The 24,343-nt window shown below is 37.1% G+C and overlaps 1 protein-coding gene across 6 annotated transcripts in view; it reads left to right on the plus strand.

The window, feature by feature from the left end:
• Window positions 1–24,343, plus strand: part of LOC139980762 (phospholipid phosphatase 2-like) — a 46,566-nt gene that overhangs the window by 16,327 nt on the left and 5,896 nt on the right. For all 6 annotated transcript variants that reach the window (XM_071992666.1, XM_071992669.1, XM_071992668.1 and 3 more), the window contains exons 4-6: window positions 19,816–20,141; window positions 20,630–20,687; window positions 21,017–21,193. In XM_071992666.1, coding sequence (XP_071848767.1) covers window positions 19,816–20,141; window positions 20,630–20,687; window positions 21,017–21,193 — 561 coding nt within the window. The remainder of the gene's footprint in view (window positions 1–19,815; window positions 20,142–20,629; window positions 20,688–21,016; window positions 21,194–24,343) is intronic.

The following is a 24,343-nucleotide window of genomic DNA, read 5'->3' on the forward strand; positions in this document are numbered from 1 at the left end:
TGAATTAATGAGAGAGTCGCTTTATCATGGACAAGGGGGGGGGGGGGGGGACAAGAAAATCACCATTCAGTTCTCTTCTTTTCAAGAAAAAAAAAAAATTATTATAATAATATTAAAAGAAAAAGGATTGAAAGAAAGAAAGAAAGCCAGAAAAAAAAGTGATTTTGGAAAATCCCAAGAAAACAGAATATGGTGGAGTGCAAACATGCCCTTAGGGTACGTATGAAAAACATCTCATATTTTGACAACGGTAATTGGAGACAAATATTTGAGAATGATATTGTCACCTTAGGATGAAGTTTCCTTCCCTTTTCTGGGTCTTACCCAGTCTCCGGTTTTGTTTGGATCAAACAGGAGAAAAGGAAATTGACATGGCCAAACTTCCATGTAGGTAATTGTGTTTTGATTAAAGTTTCGCTCCTCTGTCCCTGGCTCTCTCTCTTTTGTGTTTGTGAGAATCAAGGGCTCGTGTCAACAGCTTGGCACGTTCCCAGGTATATATATATGCACCCTGTTTGTAAACTTGCAAAGAGGGTTTAATAACACAGTACGTAGTACATGCTGGTCTTATTTGCAAAGGTCATCATTTCTGTCTGTATACATATTGCTCTTTAAACTTGTTGAACATGGCTTGAAAAAGTTGCTCCATTTACATTTGTTTGAAAAGTTAATATCTTCTCTGGGAGATCGAAACTCCAAATGATCTCACGGTAAAGTTAAAAGAGGGCGGTAATTAATTGAGACGGTGATCAGTTTGTGTGTTTTGTGTGAGGATAAAGACAAGGTTTTCAAACAAATTACTCTATACAGCTCCCTGGGTTCTCTTCCTCTCTGCAATTACCCCATCTTCATCCATACAGCTTGTTTCCCCCCCCCCCCCCAGCTTAACAACAACACGTCTTGAAATTGCCTGTAGGTTTTATTCGTCCTATACGCATCATTCAGTTTTCATATAGCCTTTAAGAGTAACAATTATAGCGACTTTGGTGCCTCATAGACAGCTTAACAGTTTACATTGAGTGTTAGCTCAGTGTAGCTGAGTCTAGCTCAGTGTAGCTCAGTCTAGGAGTGTTAGCTCAGTGGTTACCGCCGGTGCCTTTCTATCATAAGGTCCTGAGTTCGAGGTCACTCCAAGATTAATGTATGTCGTCCAGTTACAGAGTTGTTGACAATTGACAATTCATAATCATGGACGTTAAATATGAATCTAAGAGACTGACATCGGTCAGCTTGAGGCTTTGATAAGCCAATGATGGCTTCTTTGCGAGTTCCTGCTTGCAGGAGGATCTAAAATACATACAGTACATACAGTTAATACCCCTGGAGGGCTGCAGTGCCAAATCTCTATGCCCCTTGCACCAGATATAAACTGCATTTTCTCCAGATGCAGTTAAAACTCATGTATCATAGTGAATGCAAATATGACAACAGGTGCAAATTAAAGACTGTCAGTGTTAAATTGTATATAGTGGCACAGGTCTAAATATGACTCCCCTTCTACTTAACCTAACCAAGCCTATCCGAAAGGAAATGTCAATTGCTCCCAATAGAGATTAGGATAATGTTTATGGCCTTGCCTGTGTGTAAGGTTAACTTCTCCTCGGCATTGAGGGTTAACAAGGACTTCCTCTACGAATCCAAACCTTTTTGCAAGGGAAGATCTCTGGGTGTATCGTTAGATGCGAACTAAATTTACACGTACCACACCGAATGGTGATGCCAGTGGGTACAGTATGTAGACCCTACTCAGGATTTTGTTAATATGCAGCGTGCGTGAGGCTTCATGTCAAAATTAATGAAACGTGAAAGCATTAAACATTCAGGCTTGAAGAGAGGGTGGAAGTCAGGGAGATACAACCGCATGGCACAAGGCCGGTTATGGGAACCTAGGATAAAGATGATGTCCATAATTATTTATTCTCATACTGATAATGTATTTAGAAAAGACTTCAAGTGGGGGGTGGGGGGTTGGAGGGGATATCCTCAGGGGCCTACCGTACCTGTCTCTCGAGACGCCACTGGAAACAGAGGTAATTATTAAAACTTACCTGGATCTCAATGACAGTGTTGCAACTTGAAGAATCATACATGTGGAACTTTTAAATTTGTAACCTATATACATTCTCTAACACAATCGTTGCTTCCTGTACCTATACTGTAGTTAAAGCTGTAATTTAGAAGAAGCAGGGAGTCAATACAAACCAGTAACCAGGATGTCACTGGATGTACACCTAGATCATCTGCACAAATACTTGTATATTTAACCAAAAGTTGGAATCCTCTCTATATATAGGAAAAACCAGCTAACTATTCCACCATCCTGTATGGCTAAGTGTACTGTAGATTAAAATTACTTAATATTGTTGACAAACCCATGCACCAATAAACTGAACTCCACATAACAGTACATGTCACTTATATTGCTGTGTAAGAACCAACTCCCTATACCTTGGAATCCACTGCCAACTACAGTCACTTGATACCGTATGTTTCAGCATGTTGGAATTTCATGTAAACCCAAATGTTTGGTAATTGGGGTCAACCACAGCTCTATACTGCTCTAGTGTGGCCCGCCCTCAATGAGCAGTTCATTTTCACGTTTTAGTTTCGGATTTAGGAAATATGCCAGGAAATTTAAACCACTTGCATTTGTAGCAAGACCTCTGACTATAATAGCAGCCTGCTACTTCAGCTCACAGTAACGAGATTTGACAGTCCATTGGTCGAAAAACAGATGAAAAATTTCCTCTCGTTAGAATCAAATTTTTAGCTTGGAGATATATTCGCGGACATTATTACTTCGGTAATATTTAATCCAGTTCACTTTATTACAGTTTACAATGAAAAGAACAGCTGTGATATCTGAGTTCCCAAGAGAGGAAATTTGCAATTTATCAAATATATATATATATCCATCAGGCATGGAGAAAAACAAGTCCAAAAGTGATTTCATTTTATTTTTTTACGGAAAAATACTATTCTCTACATCTGGTTTCCACGTCAGAATTTATTTTGACAAGTTTTCTGCCCTTTAGCAGGGTTATGTCCAGTCACTGTTATCAAAGCCTGTACTTATTACCAGGTGTCAAACATATCATAATTTGGGCAAAAGTTATTCAAAAATACTGATGGCTTTGATGGGATTATGTCAGACTATTATCTATTCTGTTTGACTGCTGCCAGATATTAGGTCAGTGAATTGTAACATATGGCTTTGATAGTTGCTGAATTTTATTTGTTGTAAGAAAACAGAAAAAAACAAAGTTTTATTACAGTAAAGATCTGCTTACAGTCTGTGTTAATCAATGGTCATTTGAATGCATTAGATATACATGTCCCAGTACTGTTGAAAAGAAGTGACGAAATTAGTTTATGACCTTTGTTTCATCATCCTCTAGTCAATCATTTATCGTTAATTAATCAATTTAAGCTCTTCAATTGTTTGCACCAAAGAGGTACTTTGTTTATTAAGTAAACCATATAAACTGGACTTAATACAGAATGTTTAAGCACAGTACTGTATGGCTGTAACAGGACTTGCAAAATGTATAAGCACAGTACTGCATAGCTATAATTACACCTACAACTTTAGAACACAGAGGGAATAAGTTAACTGTGTTGTTCAAAGTTTGTGTAGTAGTTTTGGAGAGCAGATACGAACTTTTGCCTCTGCTTCTATCTATACATCTTTGCACTCAATGGGATAGCAGTTTTCATGTTTTTGCATAAAGAGCATTTTGCTATGTGATGATATATGTGAGATAGATTATATTCCTTGCAGGCTGACACCTGGCTTGCAAATTTAACATTTAACAATTTCTGCAGTTAACAATAACAATAAAATATACAATAATATACAACATATACAATACAATACAAATAAACAATAACAATAACACAATAACAATAACATTTAACAATTTAACATTTAACATTAACATATATATGTCATTTATAGGACAAATATTTCACTATATAATTACTGCAATGTGTTAATTGACCGTAACCTTGGAAGTAATTAATTACCATATATACTTCTGTAGTAAATTGTGCCCAGTTTCTTTTGAAATATATAATAAAATATCATGACAAAATTTGTAACAGAAATTTACCTGTGAACTGCCGATTGTTAGTACCTATCAAAAATGAAGTTACGCTCTTTGTATTACAATCCCAATTTTGATTCAGATCAGCAGTTAAAGTGATCCCGAAAAGTGAAGAAACATAAGATAAGATGTTCACCGTAACACCTGTGTTGTTCATGGTTGAAATATGTCATTTAACGACTGAAAATGACAGTGATAGTTGTTGAGACTAGCGGAAAAGGGTAAAGTTTGAAAACAGTTTTGAAAAAACGGTTCACAAGAGCTAGACCATACCTAGATAACGTGAGTTCGTAGTACTGAATACACAACACTAAACAGTGACTGTGTCCCCCCACCCACCCCCCCCCCCCCGTCCAGTGTAACACATGCATACTACTGAAATTTTAATTTTAAGATTCCAAATATTGAATTGGAATTTGGAACCCACTCGACATGTAGTTGTAGTCCATCAGCCCTTGCGGGCTTCTCCCACATTCGTGGTCACTTACAGCGTCGTAAAAATAACCACCTAGTCGCTTGTGTTAAAAGTGATACCGGTCATTTTCTTTTCAAAGTTTATTCTTCCTCTACGTTAGGTTTTATCATTGAAAAACTATTTTCGTATCATAAGACTTTGGAAGTGAGATTATTGCTGGCACATTGAATATATATATGTTAAGTCAGTGTTCCTTGGATCATCATCAGCTCCATCGAACATCAGTTAAAACTTGTACTGTACGTATAGCATCGTAAAAATAACTGCCTAGTAGGTTGTATTAATAGTGATACCGGTCGTTTTCTTCTCGAAGTTAGTTCTTCCTCTACGTTAGGTTTGATCACCGTAAAAACTATTTTCGTGATCATAGGACTTTGGAATTGAGATTATTGCTGGCACATGGAATATATATTTTAAATCAGTGTTCCTTTGTTCAGCTCCATCGAACATCAGTTAGAACATGCACTAACTGTTACTCTACTAGTACTGCTGGTAGTAGCCTAGGTCTTAGCATAATATTGTGGTGAGCTGAAGTTTTGAATATGCAGAGCTTGGTACTACTTCTACGTCTTCAGGGGGGTTCACTATTGACCAATTGCTGGACACCCTCTCTACTCTGTATAATATAGCATTGTACCAATGTTAATGTACAAGTAACGTTATTGTGAACAATTACTGAGATTCCTTATTCTTCTGGTTAATACAAAGTCCGCTCATGTGTTAATAGAACCGTTAGGTATATATACACGTAATTATGGTGTGTAATTAAGTGTAATTAATTGTAATTAACGTAATTAAGTGTATACATTAAATATTTTAAGTCTTTAGTTTCACGTAGTATTGTGAGTTAGTATCACTGCGCTGTATAGAAGGCACGCTAGCGTGATGCATCCCAGCCATTACTCGTTAGCGTGGGGTTCAGACTCAACTGAGAGACATGAGCAGAAGTCGAAGATAAAGTATAGCGTTTTGGTAAAACGAATAATAAATTGAAGATAAGATGATTGGTTCTGTGTACTCGAACATTGAATACTAGGCCGCTGTCATCCGATACTCTGGAAACGATATTTAAATGATCTCGTTGGGTTGAAGCTGTTTTTTTCCTCCCTTTATAAATAAACCGAAGACAGGAACCCTGATCTTGATTGTCACCTTATTTGTTGTCACCGATCTTAACCGACAGACTTATCCACCTCATCCCCTTCCCTCTTGGGCGCGTCCCAACAATATTAGTAGTTCTTAGACTGTTTGGCTATTAGGGCAGCTAGTCATGCAGAGAAATTACGCAGATGATGGAAGGTCTGTGATACCAAGTTTAGTATTATGTGTGACCATATGGGCTAAGTTTTGCATACTTTTTACTGTTGTCACTAGTCTGCTAGTCGTATCGACGATCAGCTGTTCTTTGAACAACTTGGAGAGGCTCGTTGGTACTGAATATGCATAATGACAGTGCGTTCTCTCATTGGCTTATTTAAATAAAGAGGCACGTTGTAACAGAGTACATGATTGAAATCTGTCTCCAGGGAATAAATGTCTTGATACACTTTTGATCATGAATTCTTAATTAACGAAACGTTTTTGGCAAAGTTAGCTTGGTTATAAAAAAACCTAATTTTTCATAGTTCGTCAGATTAAAGCAGCTTAGTTCCATTTCTTGAAAATGAACAGGTTTATGTATTTTCATGTTTCAAAAACATGGAATTTACTTTAATTTGTCAGTATTAAAAGAAACACTGGTAATTTTATGGACATCAACATTATATATATGGATAAATGGTATAGCTCAAGAATGAATATTTGCATAATTTGCAGAAAGGCAAACCTTTTCTTCATTGCATAGCTGTGAAATCACTCTTATATACAGCTGTACATATTTGAAGTATACATTACAATATCACTAGATGTAAAGAGTCCAAAGTGCTTTCTTTTACCAGGGATAGTGTGATAGTTCGAGGTGGATATATACAATAATATCACAAAGAGTTATTTAAGCAATCAAAATTTAAGAACTGCATCATATTTTTGATTGGCAGTTTTTTTATCAAGATGATATAGCCCTTAGATTGCACATTGTTTGTTTTTCTTCTCATATCATGAGCGTTTAATTTCACACCATGAACAAAGGCTAGCAAGAGAAAATGCTTTGATCTTAGGGCTTAAAAATTACCAAGGTCACCGGTAGCTTATCTTACAACAGAGTGAATACCCACTGTCCATGTATTCATAGCAAAACGCAGCATCAATGCATGTTGTGAATCATTTTTCTTATTCCGAACAACTAAAACCAGACAATTGGAATATTACAGCCATGGCAGCCTTGCAAAAGTTCAGTGTACTTCTTCATATTTAGCATAAATATCATGGGAAAAAATATCATTCTATATAATTATGATATATATCTGAAATCACTGCACAATGTTGAAAGTATGATTTTTTTTTATTTTATATTTTTTTTGTATTTTGATGACTGGTACAGTAGCTGAGTATCACTATACAAATATGAAGTAATTTCTAATGTATAGTTCTAACAGACAACGTAGGGAGAGCCCGTCTTTGTCTGGTAAATGTAAGCTGCTTACGATGTATAGTATCGAGGTGGATTGGCAGGGATACCAAACCTGCATTATTACTCTTGTCAGCAAAAGTCTTACTTCAAAGGGAATTAATCTCTTTATCTCTTATTCTTCTCACTTTTAAGCACAACCCTGGTTTTACAGAATCTTAAAAACAGCATCATCTCTAAGCTCCACACCATGCATGGATCGTCTAGATAAGTTGCCTGATCAATTATAGAAACCAGTGACGAAACGTAAACATGAGTACCTTTGTGCGGGCAAATCAATGAGGTCTAATTAACCTGTCTACCCCTACAACCCATTAATTAGTGAAATATATATATCAACCTACTGTTGGGATTGATTTGTTTCTTTTTGTCTGCAAGAAACGGAAATAGGAAATTGGAAGGTCGATATGCCGGCTTAAAAATGGATTTATTTCAATCATGAAGATTACAATACATATGAACAAACCAAAACAAAAGAAAAACAACTCCACAAACAAGAACGATAAAAGGAAATGTTTAGCATCGTGGCTAGTAAATTGGCATTCAGGAAGTGATCCTGGCAACCCTTGATTGATTGATTTCACGGGATTAAATCTGTCATTAAACTGCAAGGTTATCGCTGGTTTATCGTTGGTTTAGCATTTAACTGATATGATATGGATCTAATCTCAAGGACAGGAGGAAATTCACAAGTTTTTTAGAATGTAACAAGGAAAGATAGGAGCAACAAGAATTTTCAACACATAGGTGCCTTATTTTTTTGTTGCATATTTTCCTTTCTTTTATTTTGCAGTTGATTAAAAGCAGTTTTTTATTTAAAAAAGAAGATATTATTTCCTCATACACATTTTTTCTTCCTTCCTCCTTCCTTTCGGTGTCAAATAATGCAACCAAACAGAATTGCAAATGAATATATTTTTCTCAATTGCTTTGTCAGTTTAGTCAACTATAAATAGCATGGAACCCAAAATTTGAACGCAGCTTTTAGTGTAGATCGAAACCAAGGTATAACCCTTTGACGTCAAAATTTCAACTCTGACGTCATACTGCGGTTTCTAATGGTTTATATATTTTATGAGGGATTAGAGGCACATACTTGTCTTGTCATACTGTGGTTTGTAATGGTTTAAATATATTTTATGAGGGATTAGGGGATTAGGTGCACATACTTGTCTTTGTCATTGTGGTGGAATATTGTTAAGACTTTACCTCTATGTCACCTGCTAATATCAGCAAAAACATAAAATGAGTGATAACTGTAAAGACAGCCTGGGTCAACTGGCCATCTGGAACCATTCTTGCTTGGAAATTTTACTACCGCCAGTCCATCCATCCCTAAATCCTCCCACACCCAAAATTGAATGCTTTAGGGTAAATTGTTGAAAGAGTCCAACCGATAAAAATTTAGCGGACAGTTTTGTAACATTTGTCCAGGGCCATGATATGTGGGATGATAAGAGTATAATCTAGCTGTTACAGTTCCAATCTCTTATCTGTGATTTGGGTCAAGGTTTCACTGACAAGAGATAATCTCTATTATTTTCTGTAGTTTGAAGCAAGGTGAAAGGGAAATTGAACAAAATGAAATAATGAAATCAATATGCCAGTTTTGCAAAAATGGGAGTAACTATGAGCAAGATGGTTGGACTAATATTGTGATGGTAGAAAAATTTGACAGATGCTTTCTACTTCATAGCTTTAACACAACCATCCTATAAACTGGTTCATTCACAGTCCCTCCCTTGAACCCCGAAAGATGATAGATATTTGTCAGCTGTAAAGATGTGGTATTTTGATGGAATGGATTTATAGCTGGGATGATCCTTTAGAGGTAGAGAGAGATCAATGCTGCTTTGCTACTGAAAACATGAAGCTGCTTAATAGTACAGCTGTGTTTATCAGAGTAACATCCAGCTTTTTGTAAGCATTGTCTCATTTGAGGTCCAGACATATACCACACTGGGAAGTAGGCCAAATAACTTGGGGCAATTGGGGGTTGTAGAGTGGGGTGATCTAGTTCAGTTCCTAACCACATCGCTTGAAGTTTTAGCATCTGCTCTCGATCAAGAAGACATGCATGTTTCTCTTTTATTGTATAAACAGTTGCATGGTATCCTCCAGAACTTTATATAGCCATTAATACCTAGGTAGAAATTTAGGAGTCCGAGTTTGTGGTCGGAATGTAGAATTTGTAGCAGGGTGGAGGGGGCCTATAATGTGTGGATATTTTCCTGGCAACATTTTATATGGAGTTATCTTTTTTCAGCTCTACATTGGTTTATATCAAACAGTGCATATACCCTCAAGCCCTATTCCAAACCCTTTCTCACATTAGCCCCAACCCTAGCTTCTTTCTGCTTCATTCCCCCATCCCACAAAACTTACATTGAACACAATAACAATTCACACCATAATAATGTAAGCAACCAACATGATGAAATTCTTCAATCCTGGCATTGTCTTTTTTTTACCAACAAAAATGTTCACAGGTAAAAAACATACTGACTGTAGGACTACATTAGTACTGTTTATAGTTTTATGAGAACATTTTATATAATGTTATGAAGAATATGGAGGATCGGTGGGGGGGGGGGGGGCTATGCTTGCACCCCTGGTTGGCTCGGACAAGAGCACATTTAACAGTAAATGAAAACAAGAAGCATCAACAACATTGAAAGAAAAAAAACCCAATTACCATAGATCAGCTGGATACCATGCAACCATGGTTTCATGTTGTAACATATTGATCAATCACACTGCAAGCTGGTATCCGCTCATATATTCTCTTTATGGTTATTCGAATCCAAAGTCGTCACTCATTGCAGATTCTTTCCTTTCGAAAGATATGAGATAAACAATCTTCCAGAACTATAGGGAGGGACATCATGGGACCTTTAGTTATATCTCTCAGTAAGACACTAAGCCTCTGATCCTGAAGAAAATCGAAAGGTGGAAAAACGGGGCAGGTCTTGACCCGCCTAAATTGTTGAAATCTAAACAATATAAATGCAGTTGATAGAGTGGCACAGCAGTGTGATTACATTTGATTACAAAAGATATTTCTGGATGGAACTGAACTGAGGAAGGAATTTTGTTTGCCTCAAATTGCATATTATTCTGTCTTCACATATCATATCACTCTGAGGATGTAGATATTCCCCATTTACGGTACAAATTTATTGTAACTGCATGTACACATGTGTTTATGCAACATGAAGGCGATATTATACATAAAGTCGCATCCAATTTTGGATACTAAATTTTGCTAACAGCCTTGTATTTAAAGTAATTACCTGGTTGTTCTGATACTCTAAATTATGGAAATACTGCCTGGGAAATTTTAGACAATTAAAGGTAGTATGTATAGGTACCCAAATTATAGCACACTATAATTGCTAGAAGTTTTCAAAAAGTACTTTCCTGGGGGTCTTTGTTCTCCAAATTGTTCCCAGACATTCTACATGAACACACAAGATGACTGAATGTCAACAATTCTGCCAAGGTGGTAATAAAAAAAAAGTTTAAGAATTTTGACCAAATGTGACCATATTTGAATATCTGGCATACTTGGGACCAATACAGAAAATTTGAGACAATTAAGGGAAAAGTGTAAAGGAAATTAATGGCTAGAAGGAGATTTGAACCATTGACCTCTTAACCCTAAAATATTCTCAGCCTCGGGCCTGTGGTCAGGAATTGTGAGTTTGAGGGGCACCAAAACCTGTATAGCAGGACACCAACAAATTAAGGAGGGGCACAATAATCATGTCCTGTAACTTGTGAAGTTTTGCACAAGTAATGGGGGCATAGATGGCAGTCACAGTAGTCTGAACGGCTCACATGCCCAGGGCTACAGACATACTAATTGAGGAGTGTTAATTAAGACAATATCTCATTGAGAAATACTACCTTGAGGGCCATAGTAGTAAAATGCTTGCTCAAGTTGGCGCACGAGTGACCATTAATTAGACTTCTAGCATATGAGGGAGTACTACTGGACTACCCTTTAAAGGGCATCAAGGGGATCCAAATTTTAACAAGTTAAAATTTTCTAAAAGGAATTTGAGATCTCTTTCAGGATGTTCAATAGACTAAAACTTATTTTCCTGCGAGAGTTAATTCTGACCCAATAATAGATTGAGTGAATTATAGTCAATCTTTTGAATGCAGTTTGATAAACTCTCATATCGATAGAGGTCATCGTTAATTTAAATTTGAAGAAAATTAACTTTACTTCCCTCATTTACCTGTCTCCTCACAACCTCAGTACTCCTGCTACACCATGCATGCTTGGATAGATAAATATTTATTCAGCCAATCATATAAAAATACAATGGAAGTTGGTTGATATTACAAGAGCTCAAAACATTAAAAGTTGTAAACAACATATAAGACGTAAAATAATATACATAGATATGAAAACGTTCCTACAAAATGTACAAAAATATGAAAATGTACTCACCATATAAAGATGAACAAAAATATAAAATGTACCTACAAAATATTAAAGCTTACAAAAATATATAAATGCCCTCATATCCAAATATAAAGTCTACAAAGTATGTAATTGTACATGCAATATTAAAATATTGGAGTATAAAATTATTTAACGGTTTTGGTGCGCATTGAAAATCTTTGCAGCAAAAGGATAGAAACTGTCAGTAAATCTTTTAGAACCCTTAAAAGTACGCATTCTTTTGCCTGAAGGCAGTAACTTGAAATAATCAGTTGCTGGGTGGTAATCATCATTGCTTAAAAGCAATATATTGCATGGTAACTTGTTTTTATCATAGTTTGTTACATACCTTTAATTCATTCACATTTAGCAGCTCAAGCAATATCACAGGTTGGAGTAAAATGTGAACTTATTTAAACTCTTAAGTGGGACAAGTCAGTCTCGAATATCTATACCTACATGTCTTAATTCCTTTACCGCTGTTCACCTTACGATTCCTTACAAATTCTCGAAATACGAAACCCGATCTACAATAGGTGTAGTTTTTGAGCTTATCTGTTGATTCCCACTCACAAAAGTCGATTCGGGATACTATACCGCCCGTCGGCTGTTTTTCCGATTTCAAAAGCTTTTTCAAGATATTTATATATCCGAGTAAAGAAAGCAACCCACCCGAAAAACAGAAATCAGTTTTGTTTTCGTAAAGGGATTATTTATACATCTGCCCTCTCAAGGTCAAAGTTTTTGATCTCAACCGACTTTAAATTTGCTTTTGGTGGTAGCTTCCTAGTATCATGTATGTACAGTATAATACTGAAGCTGCATTGCATTCATGCATGTGTTCGGTTCTCTTACATCTCTATTTATATATAGTCATAAAGGTTTTCAAAATTTGGTAAACAAAATAGTATTTTTATGCCTGCCTGGCTAAAGTATGAATTCATATGAAAGGGTTCAATGACCAATTTTTTGGAACAAATCCAAAAGTTTAAAGGAAAAAGTAAGAGAAAAAAGGAAACAATTCAGCAAACGAAAGAGGAAATGAGACATTTTTCGGGGATTTTGTCGACCTAACAATATGTTACATATCAACATGTAAACTTTCTGGACAAAGCAAAAGACCCTTTGAAAGAATTAATCGTTTAGAGGAAATTTTTTATGTTAAACGATGTAGAAGGAACACATAATGCATATATCACAGTGATATTTGTTTCCAGCCCCTACATGCAGTGGCGGAGCGTCCATACAGTCAGGGGGGGGGGCGGATGCCCCCCTGACGGACTTAAATGGACTGCTGGCGCCCTTTTCAGCTTTTTACCACTTTTGACTTATTCGCAATTATTTACTTTTTTTATTGCGCTCTCGTCTACCTATTGACATTTGTCACATTTTGTTGGCGATGACAGCTATTTATTCTTTGTTTATCTGCAAATTAGCAAGGCCAGGAAAGGGTCATTTCCGGCGATCTAGGAGTATCTTTACACAAAAAAATTCTGTACGCTCCGCGCCAACCTGTGGTGACGCTCCGCTTAGATAGTGTCGAAAGCGCCCCTACAGACCATTCTCGCCCCCCTTGACCAATACCCCTAGCTCCGCCACTGCCTACATGGCATTATTGGGATATATATTGATTATTTGAAAACGTCAAAACTTTGTTATATTTTTCACTTCATACTTTCAACCATGGATTAGATAGGGTTCCTTCTTTTCCTAAGTACTGTAAGGGGGTGAGCATTTATTAATATACCAATGACATAAATTTCATTTTTATTCAGTCTGAGATACATGATGGCATCCAAATTTTGATGTAGAATATTCTAATTAGATTTTGAAGAAAAGCATAGAGAAAAAAAAAGTGTGCTTCTATGACATCACACCTGTTTGCTTCAAGTTTCACTTCTGCTGCAAAACATGTCAACTTTGAATGTGGTTATCTCGAAAACGGTATACATCTATTAGCTGGGACTCAATTAATGCAAATTTTGACAGGATGCTTAGGATGAATATTTTCATCTGTGAAATTTAAATTTATTTCTGGACAAACCTTTTACTATAAGCGCTACTAATATAAAATAATATAGTATTTAATTAGTGATTTTGGGATGCCATGTTTTGGACTAACCCAAAAACTGTTAATATACAGCCAACCCCAAACCAAGCGTGTATGGTAAATAACAGACACGTATGGTTTCCTGCACTCAAAGAAATACACACAAACTGTACTGTACATGTATATGTGCATATTATCTTGAATAAAACTTTTTTGACCCAATTCCATTTTCCCCTATTTCTGGTACCATACCGTCATCACAATAAAAATGGGAAATTACCCGTAACAACAGGGAAGTGGTAACCTCAGGTTATTTCTTTTCCCAAAAGAAAATAATAATAATTTCATATAGTGTATTATATATATACTAGTTTTGTCTGGATACAAGCATTGATTATTTTAGTTAGAAATGTGTTTTTCAGTTCTTTTAAGTGGTGGTAGTAGAGATGCTCTCCTCGGTGTCATTGGTATAATGAGGCAAAAGTGGACCCATAGAGTGACCTGACCTTAGCTCCCAGGGAGGGGGTCATCCCCTGTCCTTGTCAGCCTTACATCACAATGTGTTGCATTACCTTGGATGGGTAAATTACTGGTAATTGTTCAGGTGTACAGGGGGTCTTCAGCTTATCAAGAGAGGACAAATTTCCTTCTTTGGAGATTTTAGTGCATTATAATCTGATTTGGTTGTTTTTTTGTTTTTTGTTTGATTAAAGCTAAATTTGATGGTATATTAGTGCATTACCTATCAGATAAAGGCTGCAGTCACAGACCAACAGTACTACAGCATCTACATGTGCAATGGTTTTTTCATCAGTTTTGGCTGTGAAGGATGTGAGCTAGAGGAAGAGTGGGTGGTTTGGGGAAGGGGGAGGGGGGGAGAAGGGGACTCATAGCAGCAGTCTTGAATTGATGTGTAATATGTGTCACATTCAACATAACTATAATTTACATTTCTTGGGGAAGGCTTCATGCATCCGTGAATTGATTTCAAATCAAGTGAAATTTAAAAATACAATAAAATGAAATGAATAAAAGAGGAAAACCACAAGAATATCAAAAGGAAATTTTTACTGCAAAAACACAAAGCAACAAGTTTTGTTTGGAATGTTTTAATTAACCAGTTGTCATGCAATGATGCAGGTATAATGGTGCTTTCATAACAGCGAGGTAAGAACAGGTGTACTGTAGGCTACATCATATATGGGGTGCATGTACAGGCCTGCCGTATGCATACCCCACCTAGCTGTACTCATGGCCAGGAAGTTTCTCAAACCAATTCTTCTATTTGATGTACAATAGGAGGATGGGAGGTCTGGGATTGGGGGGGGGAGCATGGGTGAAATGAGATTATGGAATTAAGATCGTTTATCCATTTGATATTTGAATCTCAGCACTTCTAAGAGGATGTTTGGCTTATTCCTATAGGGCTCTGAAATGACTGTCTAAATTGATAAGATTCCAAATTTGAGTTAAATGTTGAATAATTAATTGGAAGCCACCCGACGTGTAAGCTGTAATCCATAAACCCTTCAGGGTTTCTCCCACAGTTTTGGTCACTTCAGCGTCGTAAAAATAACTGCTGATTATAATCATTGTTATTGTTATTATTAGAAAAGAAGGATAAGGGAGCACGTCTTGTGTTCCAAGGTATGCCGTCAAAACAATTGTCCGATCCTTAATATTAAAATAATTAAACCCGAATAAACACTCTGCCTTCCCTTTATATTAATTCCTTTGGACTGTGTATACAAGATCAACTTATATTCCTTGATTTTGGAATCTCATGATGGTATTTCTGTTTGGTATTTATACTTGAATCCCTTATCCCATGCAAATAATGATTTATAATTCTCAGCTCATACAGCACACCTATACTGACTCGAGTGTGTCACATTTACATATATTGTCGTCTTGACGTACCGTAATCCGAACTATCGATATTTATTAACGCAGCGGAATTTTTAAAAATTGGCTGACGATCTATGGAAAATTTATTGACAGTCAGTCCGTCGGTGACATTGTCTTTGTCTTTGTCTGCTGCTGGCTCAAACAAAGCTGGAAGACGAGTCACGTTCACCTTCTGTGAAACTGTTCGAAACTTTGAAAGCTGCACAACCACTCTTTTCCCTGAGACTTATAGGTGACATTAAATTCCCAGAGGCGATGATTTTCTCGGAGTACTCACATGAGCGATTGCCTATATATGGTTTGGATTGATTGATTTAGAATGTAGGGAAGTATGATATCGGAGACTTTAAATTTCATGCTTGGCCTATCGCCGAAAGGCCCCAACCGAGGAACCTAGCAGAACCGAAAGAATCACGTTCAGTTTCAATCTGGCATGTGATTGAGTGAACTGCTTAGCTGTACATGGTTTTTAGTCATTTTGAATTACTATAGTTGCTTCATTGACATATACTGTGTATATGTTACATACTGCAGACCAGCCAAGCAGACGGAGGTTGGATTTGACTGCAAGGCAAGTGTCGGTTTACAGACCTTGTATAGAGAGAGAATGGCAAGATTGAATAATAAATGTCAGCTAAGTTGAGAATGTAGACCTACCTATTAAGATGCAAAATGCTCAAGGGGTTTTGGGAAGCCAGTGACTCATGTAAAGTGTTCTTGACATACCCTACTTCTAGAAATTTGTAGAAAAATGATGGTTGGTTTCTTTGCCAGAAGTGTGCTTAATTATTCTGAATTTCTCTCGATTTTCTGGGTTGGGTGCAAAACATTGATGAATTCATAAGAGTACCAAGTTTGCTGCAAGGGTTCTTTCGTGGAGGCGTCTCAAGGGTTCTAGACAAACTCTGGCAATTCTGCTCAGCGGTGATGTTTGGATGTAAAGCCTAATAATATATGACTCAACAATTAATGTCAAAGAATGTAACTCAAAACAAAGACGTAGTGAGGGACAATAAAGAGAGGAATATATTTTAGGGCAGGGTATGTTTTTTTCCCGACCTTTCTTTCTCTCTCTTTTTCTCTCTCTTCATGTGTCGATGCATGTAGCTGAGAAGTTCTCATAATGGAGCAAGAGTGTTATGTACAGTATGTGTGGTTTAAATATATTTATTTCATTCCTTGCTTACCTGTCTCCCCACAACCTTAGCACTCTCGTTCTACCATGCCTAGAATGAACTTGGCTCAGAAGAATTCGCTGATGCTCGACTATTAAGTTGCATTTTGAGAGATATATTTCTCAATTTTAAATTAAATTAAATTAAATTAAACTCCAATTTATCCACGTGTGAAAACTGAAAGAAAGTTAACCGTGCTAATTCTGAATATAATGTATGTATATTAGTTCTTCCTGCAAGCAGGAACTCGTGAAGAAGCCATCATTTGCTTATCAAAGACGCAAGCTGACCGAAGTCAGTCTCTTACATTCATAGTTAACGTCCATGATTATGAATTGCCAATTGTAAACAACTCTGTAACTGGACGACATACATTAATCTTGGAGTGACCTCAAACTCGGGACCTTATGATTGAAAGGCACCGGCATTAACCACTGAGCTAACACTCCACTGAATAATACCGAACAAAGAACTTGTTAGGATGTAATAACATGGTGACCTGTTTTTTTTGCAAATTCTCCAGGTTTCAGGCAATTGTAGTCTCCTATTTTTTTTGGGGGGGGAGGGGGAGAATGTGGAGGAGGGGGAAGGGGAATCTGCAGGTTTATATGTTTTGTTGTTGGGACAGGTCTGTACATGTATAATGTATAGAAAGCTAATAGGAACAAATTCAATACTGTAGCTGTGTGTATGGTGAATTGGCCGCAATATTCTTACAGTGTGGAATCTTTTGGGCTGTACTTAAAATGTCAGAGATAATATTTTTGGCCTTAGTTTCTTGTCATGCGTTACCATATATGAGAGTGGTATCCACAGATGAAAGCAAAATCAGTACAAAATGCGAAGCGCAATGAGGGAGCAAGAAATGGAAGGTATTTTCAACACCCTAGTGTTATTAACCCTAACCACAGTACAGCCTGAACATAAATGCATCGATTGAAATATTCACTGTATAACCATAAAGACCGAGCACACTGTAGCCTACTTGCAGACGATTAGACCTTCGTAAACAAGCTAACAAGTTAACAACACCTCTCTGGTATATAACAACTATTTACTACCTACCATCAGTCTTTGGCACCTATAAGCTGGTGTATGAAGATAATCAGGCTCATTGTCCAGATTCACTGAAGGTACGTGCATTAGGCCTCGCGACAAACAACTTTCCCTGTCTAATTGTGAGATCTTGTTCCAAACAGTTTTAGCTAGAAGGACATTTTTAAAGAATCTTTGAAAATGTCTTTTTAGTTACAGTTAAGAGGAAGCAATGTCTTTGTTACCAATGGGCGGGCGATGTATGATGGGTCGTATTTAACACAATAGTGGCCAGGGTAGGTTCTTTCCCACCTTACTAAGGAACAGTTTACTACTTCCTAAGTGGTATTGTTCGATAATAGCAAGTGTCTGGTTAATTGCACCCTTGTTAAGCTTTGCATATTTTTCAAGCTGCTTAAAGCAGTATGTGGGGCATGTTATTGACTATGTAACATTTTCCCTTGCATAATATATACATTTACATCAGAAATTTTTTTACAACAAAATTTTGAGCTTGTACATATATGCTAAAAGTTGCAAGTAGTTTATGAAAAGCAGAACTTTAGCTGAAATTCTGATTAACTTGCAAAACAAGTTAATTGGCCAGGTTTATTAAAGCATATCATGTTACAATATTGTATACAGCCTGTACATTTCAGATCAAAGCATTGAATGGTTAATTCATTTCGTGATTTGACTGTTATATACAGTAGATAGGTACAGCCAGAGGATCATGAGTTGTAAAAATTCCTTAAAAAATAATTCAGAGAGATCTTAGAACAGGGAGGATATTGAGTCTCTCGAACATATTGATTATTCATCTAGGCCAGTTCCAATGGTTAAATCTTCATTAAATTCACTATACTTTGTTTGACCACATTCATTCAAATTACTTAATTTAGCAACATTTTACAACATTTATATGATTGGAAAAAACGTTCTGAACTATAATAATGATATTACACTGTAAATTAGTGAATCTCAGGCAGAATATAGCCAAGTTGTTTTTGTCTAATAGTCATTTTTTGTGGCGACAAGAAATATGGCTGATATTTGCAGGTGGCAATTCATACTGACATTAACGTTCTTGGGAACCATTGCAAGTGCCATATGGAACATTTGTAAGTGGTGCTCTGAGAGGCAAATAATATGCCCCCTCCCCCCCCCTTCTGTCAGATGTGGAACATTACACAGTGCTACCTAATTTACAGTGTGCACTTTATATCGACATGGTAGACCACACTGTTTAGCCGATAAAATGTGGTTTGACTTTTTGCTCTGACAAGATTTTATATGGAGAGCAGCCTATCAATGGCATGTGGTTATAAAATGCATGTGATGTACATATATATATTGTACATTAAATATGGAACAATGTATTCATATTTGTAAAGATATTCACCAATATGAATTTACTTTGCTCCTCACTTACCTGTCTCTCCACAACATATTCACAAATCTGATACTTTGTTTAAAGAAGAAGACCCAATCATCTTATTTAGTTATGTGATAGATATATAACTGATTAAATAACCCTTGTCCCTCTCCTCTCCCACCTCAAAAAATATATATATATATATGTGAGAAAAAAGAAGCGTAAACAAATTATTCGGCCTTGCTTGGGGGATATCGTGGATTAAGAATTTAGTAACCTCTTTCTCTTGCCAAGTGGTAACCTTTTAACACTGTACACCCTCCAGGACTAGTCACTCCCTATCCAAGCCTCCCCCCCCCCCACTCCAGCCGGATTCTTCTTACTCTACAGCCCAAAGTGCCTAGAAGTGCTTTCTTTTTTCCTTTTCTTTTCTGATCTGCATTTTTTGTCAGCCATCTGGACCTTTTTTTGGGGTGTTCACCATATGGTTTTGACAATTGTATTTTCTCTCTGCCTAACACAGAATGATCTAGCATATCCTTGTCAATTAGGGGGCTTCTCTGGGCAATTTTAGTTTCCGGGGTTACCCAGACTTTTAAAGGCCTATGTACCGAGGATAGGTTCCGAGTCTGTCACATCCACAACCTTTTTTCTTTTACCCTATTTCAGATTTTCCTCGTGGAGTGGTTCCTTTACGACGAGTTCTCAAAGACCAAGAAGCCTCTTTACAGCCGTGTTCCCGTCGGCAAATATTCCTTCCACCCTTATGCGGTGGCCCTTTACAGTACCATTGGACCAATGCTCTTTGGGCAGGTCGCCAATTTTTTGTTAACAAACTGCAGCAAGTACCTCATAGGTCGTTTAAGACCCCATTTCATTGCCCTGTGTCAACCCGATTGGTCCCAAATTAACTGCACGGACGCTGATGGACATCCTCTCTATGTCGAAGAGGCACACTGTATGGGAGGGAACTTGAAACTTCAAACAGATGCCAGGTAATATTGGTTCGATTCCTCATTTTGCATTTTTAAATCAATCAAATGCATAAAGATCATTTTTCTTTTGGCTCTATTTTGTCTGTTGAGAATTAAGACATTATTGTCTTATAGCTCTGATGAAATTAGGGAAGCTTATGATCAAATAATATTGATCAAAAAATTGCTAGCTGTCCACATCGTAGCACCTTTTCGCTCTTGGTAGACTATTTTGGGGCTATTTTTTTTTTTAACACAAAGTGTTGCTCAACTAGTACTGAGAATGGTTCGACCAGATAAGACAACTTACTTTTCTACCTATTGTCTGCTCTGTATGGATGATTAGGAGCAAGAAGTAAATAATTTCAACAGATTCTAGAGAAATATAGTTCATAAAACTCATATCCTAAGTTAAACATCTGTGGATATTGATTCAAAAATCGTAGCAATATTTAAGTGAATGATCTTTGAATATAGCTTAGAGTTTTTTTTTTCATTTTTTTTTTCAGGTTATCTTTCCCATCTGGACACTCATCTACTGCATTTTACCTGTTCGTGTATTGGGTGGTAAGTGATTGGCTATCGTCTACTGTAAGGTAACATCCCTATATTTAGTTTCCCATTGGCTTGTCACCTGTCTCCACACGACCAGTGTACTCTCACATCCAACAAATTCATAGCCTCGCTCAACTCTTTTCTCATATCACAGACAGATAGGTCGGGACCCATTCTATAGTTTTCAGCAGCCCAGGGCAGGCCTGCCGACCGAGAGAGAGGGGAGGGGGAAGGGGGTTCAGAGGGATACAGCCCCAGGGTCATCTAGGGAACCAGGAGGAATATGTGATAAATAAAAATGAAAAAAAAAACTTCCTTCTTTATTTCTTAAATATCCTCAGATCTACCTGCAGCGGAGGTTTGTCTTCTCCCCCATCCCTCTCTTACGACCTTTGCTCCAACTCATCGGCATCTCCATGGCCGTCTTCTGCGCTGAGACGAGAGTCAGTGACTACAAGCATCATCCGAGCGATGTCGTAGCCGGCGGTTTCCTCGGCACCATCGTCGTCATCTTGACGGTGAGCATTTTCACAGCGATTTTTTTTCCACCCGTTCCACACGATTTCAAATCGCAGTATAGGTATCTGCTGCATTCGAAAGAGATTTTTTAGCGGTGAAACAGAGGAGAAAGTCGTTTTGTAAAATAAAGAAGATGTGTTAGGTCAATTTTGCAGTGTTGGTTGAAAGGGGTTGGTTGGGCAGAGGAGAATGATGAGTGTCATGTGTGTGAGAGTATTGAACGGTGCTGCCTTGCAACGACGAAACGTATGTATATGTTATCTTGTATTCTGACATTGTTGGCAGAGATATTAATGTAGGAAGTGTTAGATGGATCAAAGCCCAGTCTTGACCTTGCTTCAGGAAGGGAGCGAGAGGCAGGAGGGGGGGGGGGGGGAGAATAACTTGGAAACCCTGTTATGGTAGCGCGGGGAGAAATAAAGAGGAGGTACTCTGTTACCATGCTCCGCACTATACCTTTTCCATTTTACCATAACTGCGGCAACGTGAGCATTCACTGATTGATCATCTAAAGTTAACTTGTGTAAGAGCTGTGAGAAATGTTGGTGTGACTGTTTCGAAGCGAGGAAATGACACCCACGATGAAAGTTGTAACAATTAAAAGCACTTCCTCCTAATTTAAGAAATGGTTCTTATAGGTTTCCTATACAGAGGATGGGGATGTTGTTTGACTTGATCAAGCAGGTTACAAACTTAGTCTAGTTCAGTATAGCAAAACTTAATTACAACAAATTTTCTTCAGTTTTAAATTTATAATACGTTAGCTGATACTTATAAATGCAACTTGCACTGATATCATCCACAGACTGTAATGAGAGGGACATAATTTGTGCCTCTTTATTTATTTATTTTGTTTTTAGTCAAGAGGAAAAAGAGCCTTCCTGTTGGTGGCGTTAATGTTTTTTTCTGATGTGGGAAAGGAAGCATGTCAAATGACACTCTTTTGTTTTGTGCATGTATGAGTCTGTGCGTACTACTGACAAGCACAGACACATAATACATATTCACCTGAACCATGACGGCATAGCTGTCCGCCACCTAACATTTATTTGCAACCTGTACACTCACCCAATATCTCATAACTACAGAAAACAAAAAAAACCGCTTCAGCCTGACTATTTCGATTTGGTGGCCGTCCAGTCGGGGGGGGGGCATTTTCCCAGCCTATAAACCTAGCCAATGCTCAACATTAGCTTGGAATTAATCAAAGTAATATGGAACATTTTTTATGCAATTCCATTAATTATGTTCTATATGACATTGTCATTTTCCAAAAATGTTTAAAATGTTTCTCTGGTCCTGCAAATGATTTCTAAATTTAAGTCAATGTGGGATGAACTATATATTGCAACATTGCTACAAAAAGATGCTGTACGATTAGTGCATTTTTTTTTTTTGGTATGTATGTCCCAGTAATTGTGTATTCACAGATTTGTAACATCCTTAACTAATTGGGATAAACTGTTTAACCACCCCTCCCCCTCCCCTATTAAATATCCCCCCCCAATCTCAGTTTCCAAAAACCCAATGGTCATCTGTTGTTTCTATTTGATAGATTGCGGCTCCCAATCGTATCATAATCTTTTTGGAAACAAGTTTGATATGTATTTTCTAGAACTATGGGATTGAACTGACCTAGTTCTCATTGCCAGTCATAACCCCCTCTAGACCTCTGGGCTTAAAACTTTGGATAGATAAGTACAGTTTTTGAACTGCTTTGGAACAATCATAAAATTTGTAACAATTTTATGAATTGTACCAAATTGTCTCGTCCTCAAAGGACTGAAATTTCTTTGCTTGTGAACTGATTCAGAATGACATTGATGTTGATAATTTATACGCTTGTGTACCCCGTTTGGGACTGGGAAATGGACACAGACGACTTGTTGACCTATTTCTAGCAATGACCTATATTTGAAGGTTAAATCTTTTATCAGAAGGTATTTCCTGCTTGTTTAGTACCCTAGCGATCCACTTACACTTTCTTGAATACAAAGTGACAAACAGGCAAAATTGACAAAACTTTTGCCAGCCATTTCTAGACAATCTTTGTTTTTTTGTTAATATTTGTTATCAACTGCAAGTAGATTCACATGGTATGGAGTCTTTAGTGCTCTCTGTGTTCATAGAAGTACCAAGAGATAAACAAAAATAATTATAATAACAGAATAAAATGTAGATATATAAAGTACAATATGGCTGGGTGTTTCACGAAGTGAAAACTATTCCTATTCCTACCAAAGATTGGGGGGGGTAGCCAAATTAAAGCTGACTGCCTGTGTGGGGGTGGGGGGTCTTTCTCAGTATATAGGCCTATCATAGTTTTTTTTGTAATCACAGAGAATGTCTACTTTGAAGTAGGTTTTTTTGTTAACATTGGTTTGTATTTCCTGCAGTGAGAAGTACTTAAAGAATACTTAATTGAGAAGTAACAACATATTTCTGTTTATTGTTACATTGGTGTCACAGATGTGTATTGAAATCTTTCAAAACAAAGTTCTAAGCTGCAGCTTTGTCAACGCCTACGAGATTAGCAAGCTAGAGGCATACCAAGTAGTTTTGTAACAACAAGTGATTCCGCTCAATCGGTGATGAAAAGGAATTTATTATTTATTTTAACATTTTTAAAGCTGTCAAATTGTGCATTTTGGGGCTTATTTTTAGACCATAACAAGTCTCATGCAAATGGTTGTGCAAAAAAATACTTCTGAATTCTAGTGCCAGGTTGTGAAAACGGTGTCGGACAAATTGATCTGTGCCCGATATTGACAAAGGTTTTGGAATTTAAAAACCCTGTAACCATGCAAGTCAGTTACTTTTCAACTCAAAATAACCTCCATCCTTGAAAGTACTGTAAAATATATTATAGACAACTGTCCTCCGCATACCATCGTTGCTCACGTTTGACCAAATGTCTTGTTGGACAGTCTTGTCGGATAGTGTTGGATTGTTCTAGTTTACGAGATTATTTTACGTCAAGGAAAGGCAGACTCTACCACTACTTCAACGAAAGAGTTTGATCGAATATTATTTATTATTTGCCGATCAAGTTAAACTGTAGCAATGGAAGTTGCTTTAGGTGTAATTAGTATAATTTGGAGCATGATCTGCACAAAAGAAAATGTCTTGTGCTAGTCAGGGCGGTTTTA

This window comes from Apostichopus japonicus, chromosome 15 (assembly GCF_037975245.1).
Source record: "Apostichopus japonicus isolate 1M-3 chromosome 15, ASM3797524v1, whole genome shotgun sequence".
NCBI classification, from domain to species: Eukaryota; Metazoa; Echinodermata; class Holothuroidea; order Aspidochirotida; family Stichopodidae; genus Apostichopus; species Apostichopus japonicus.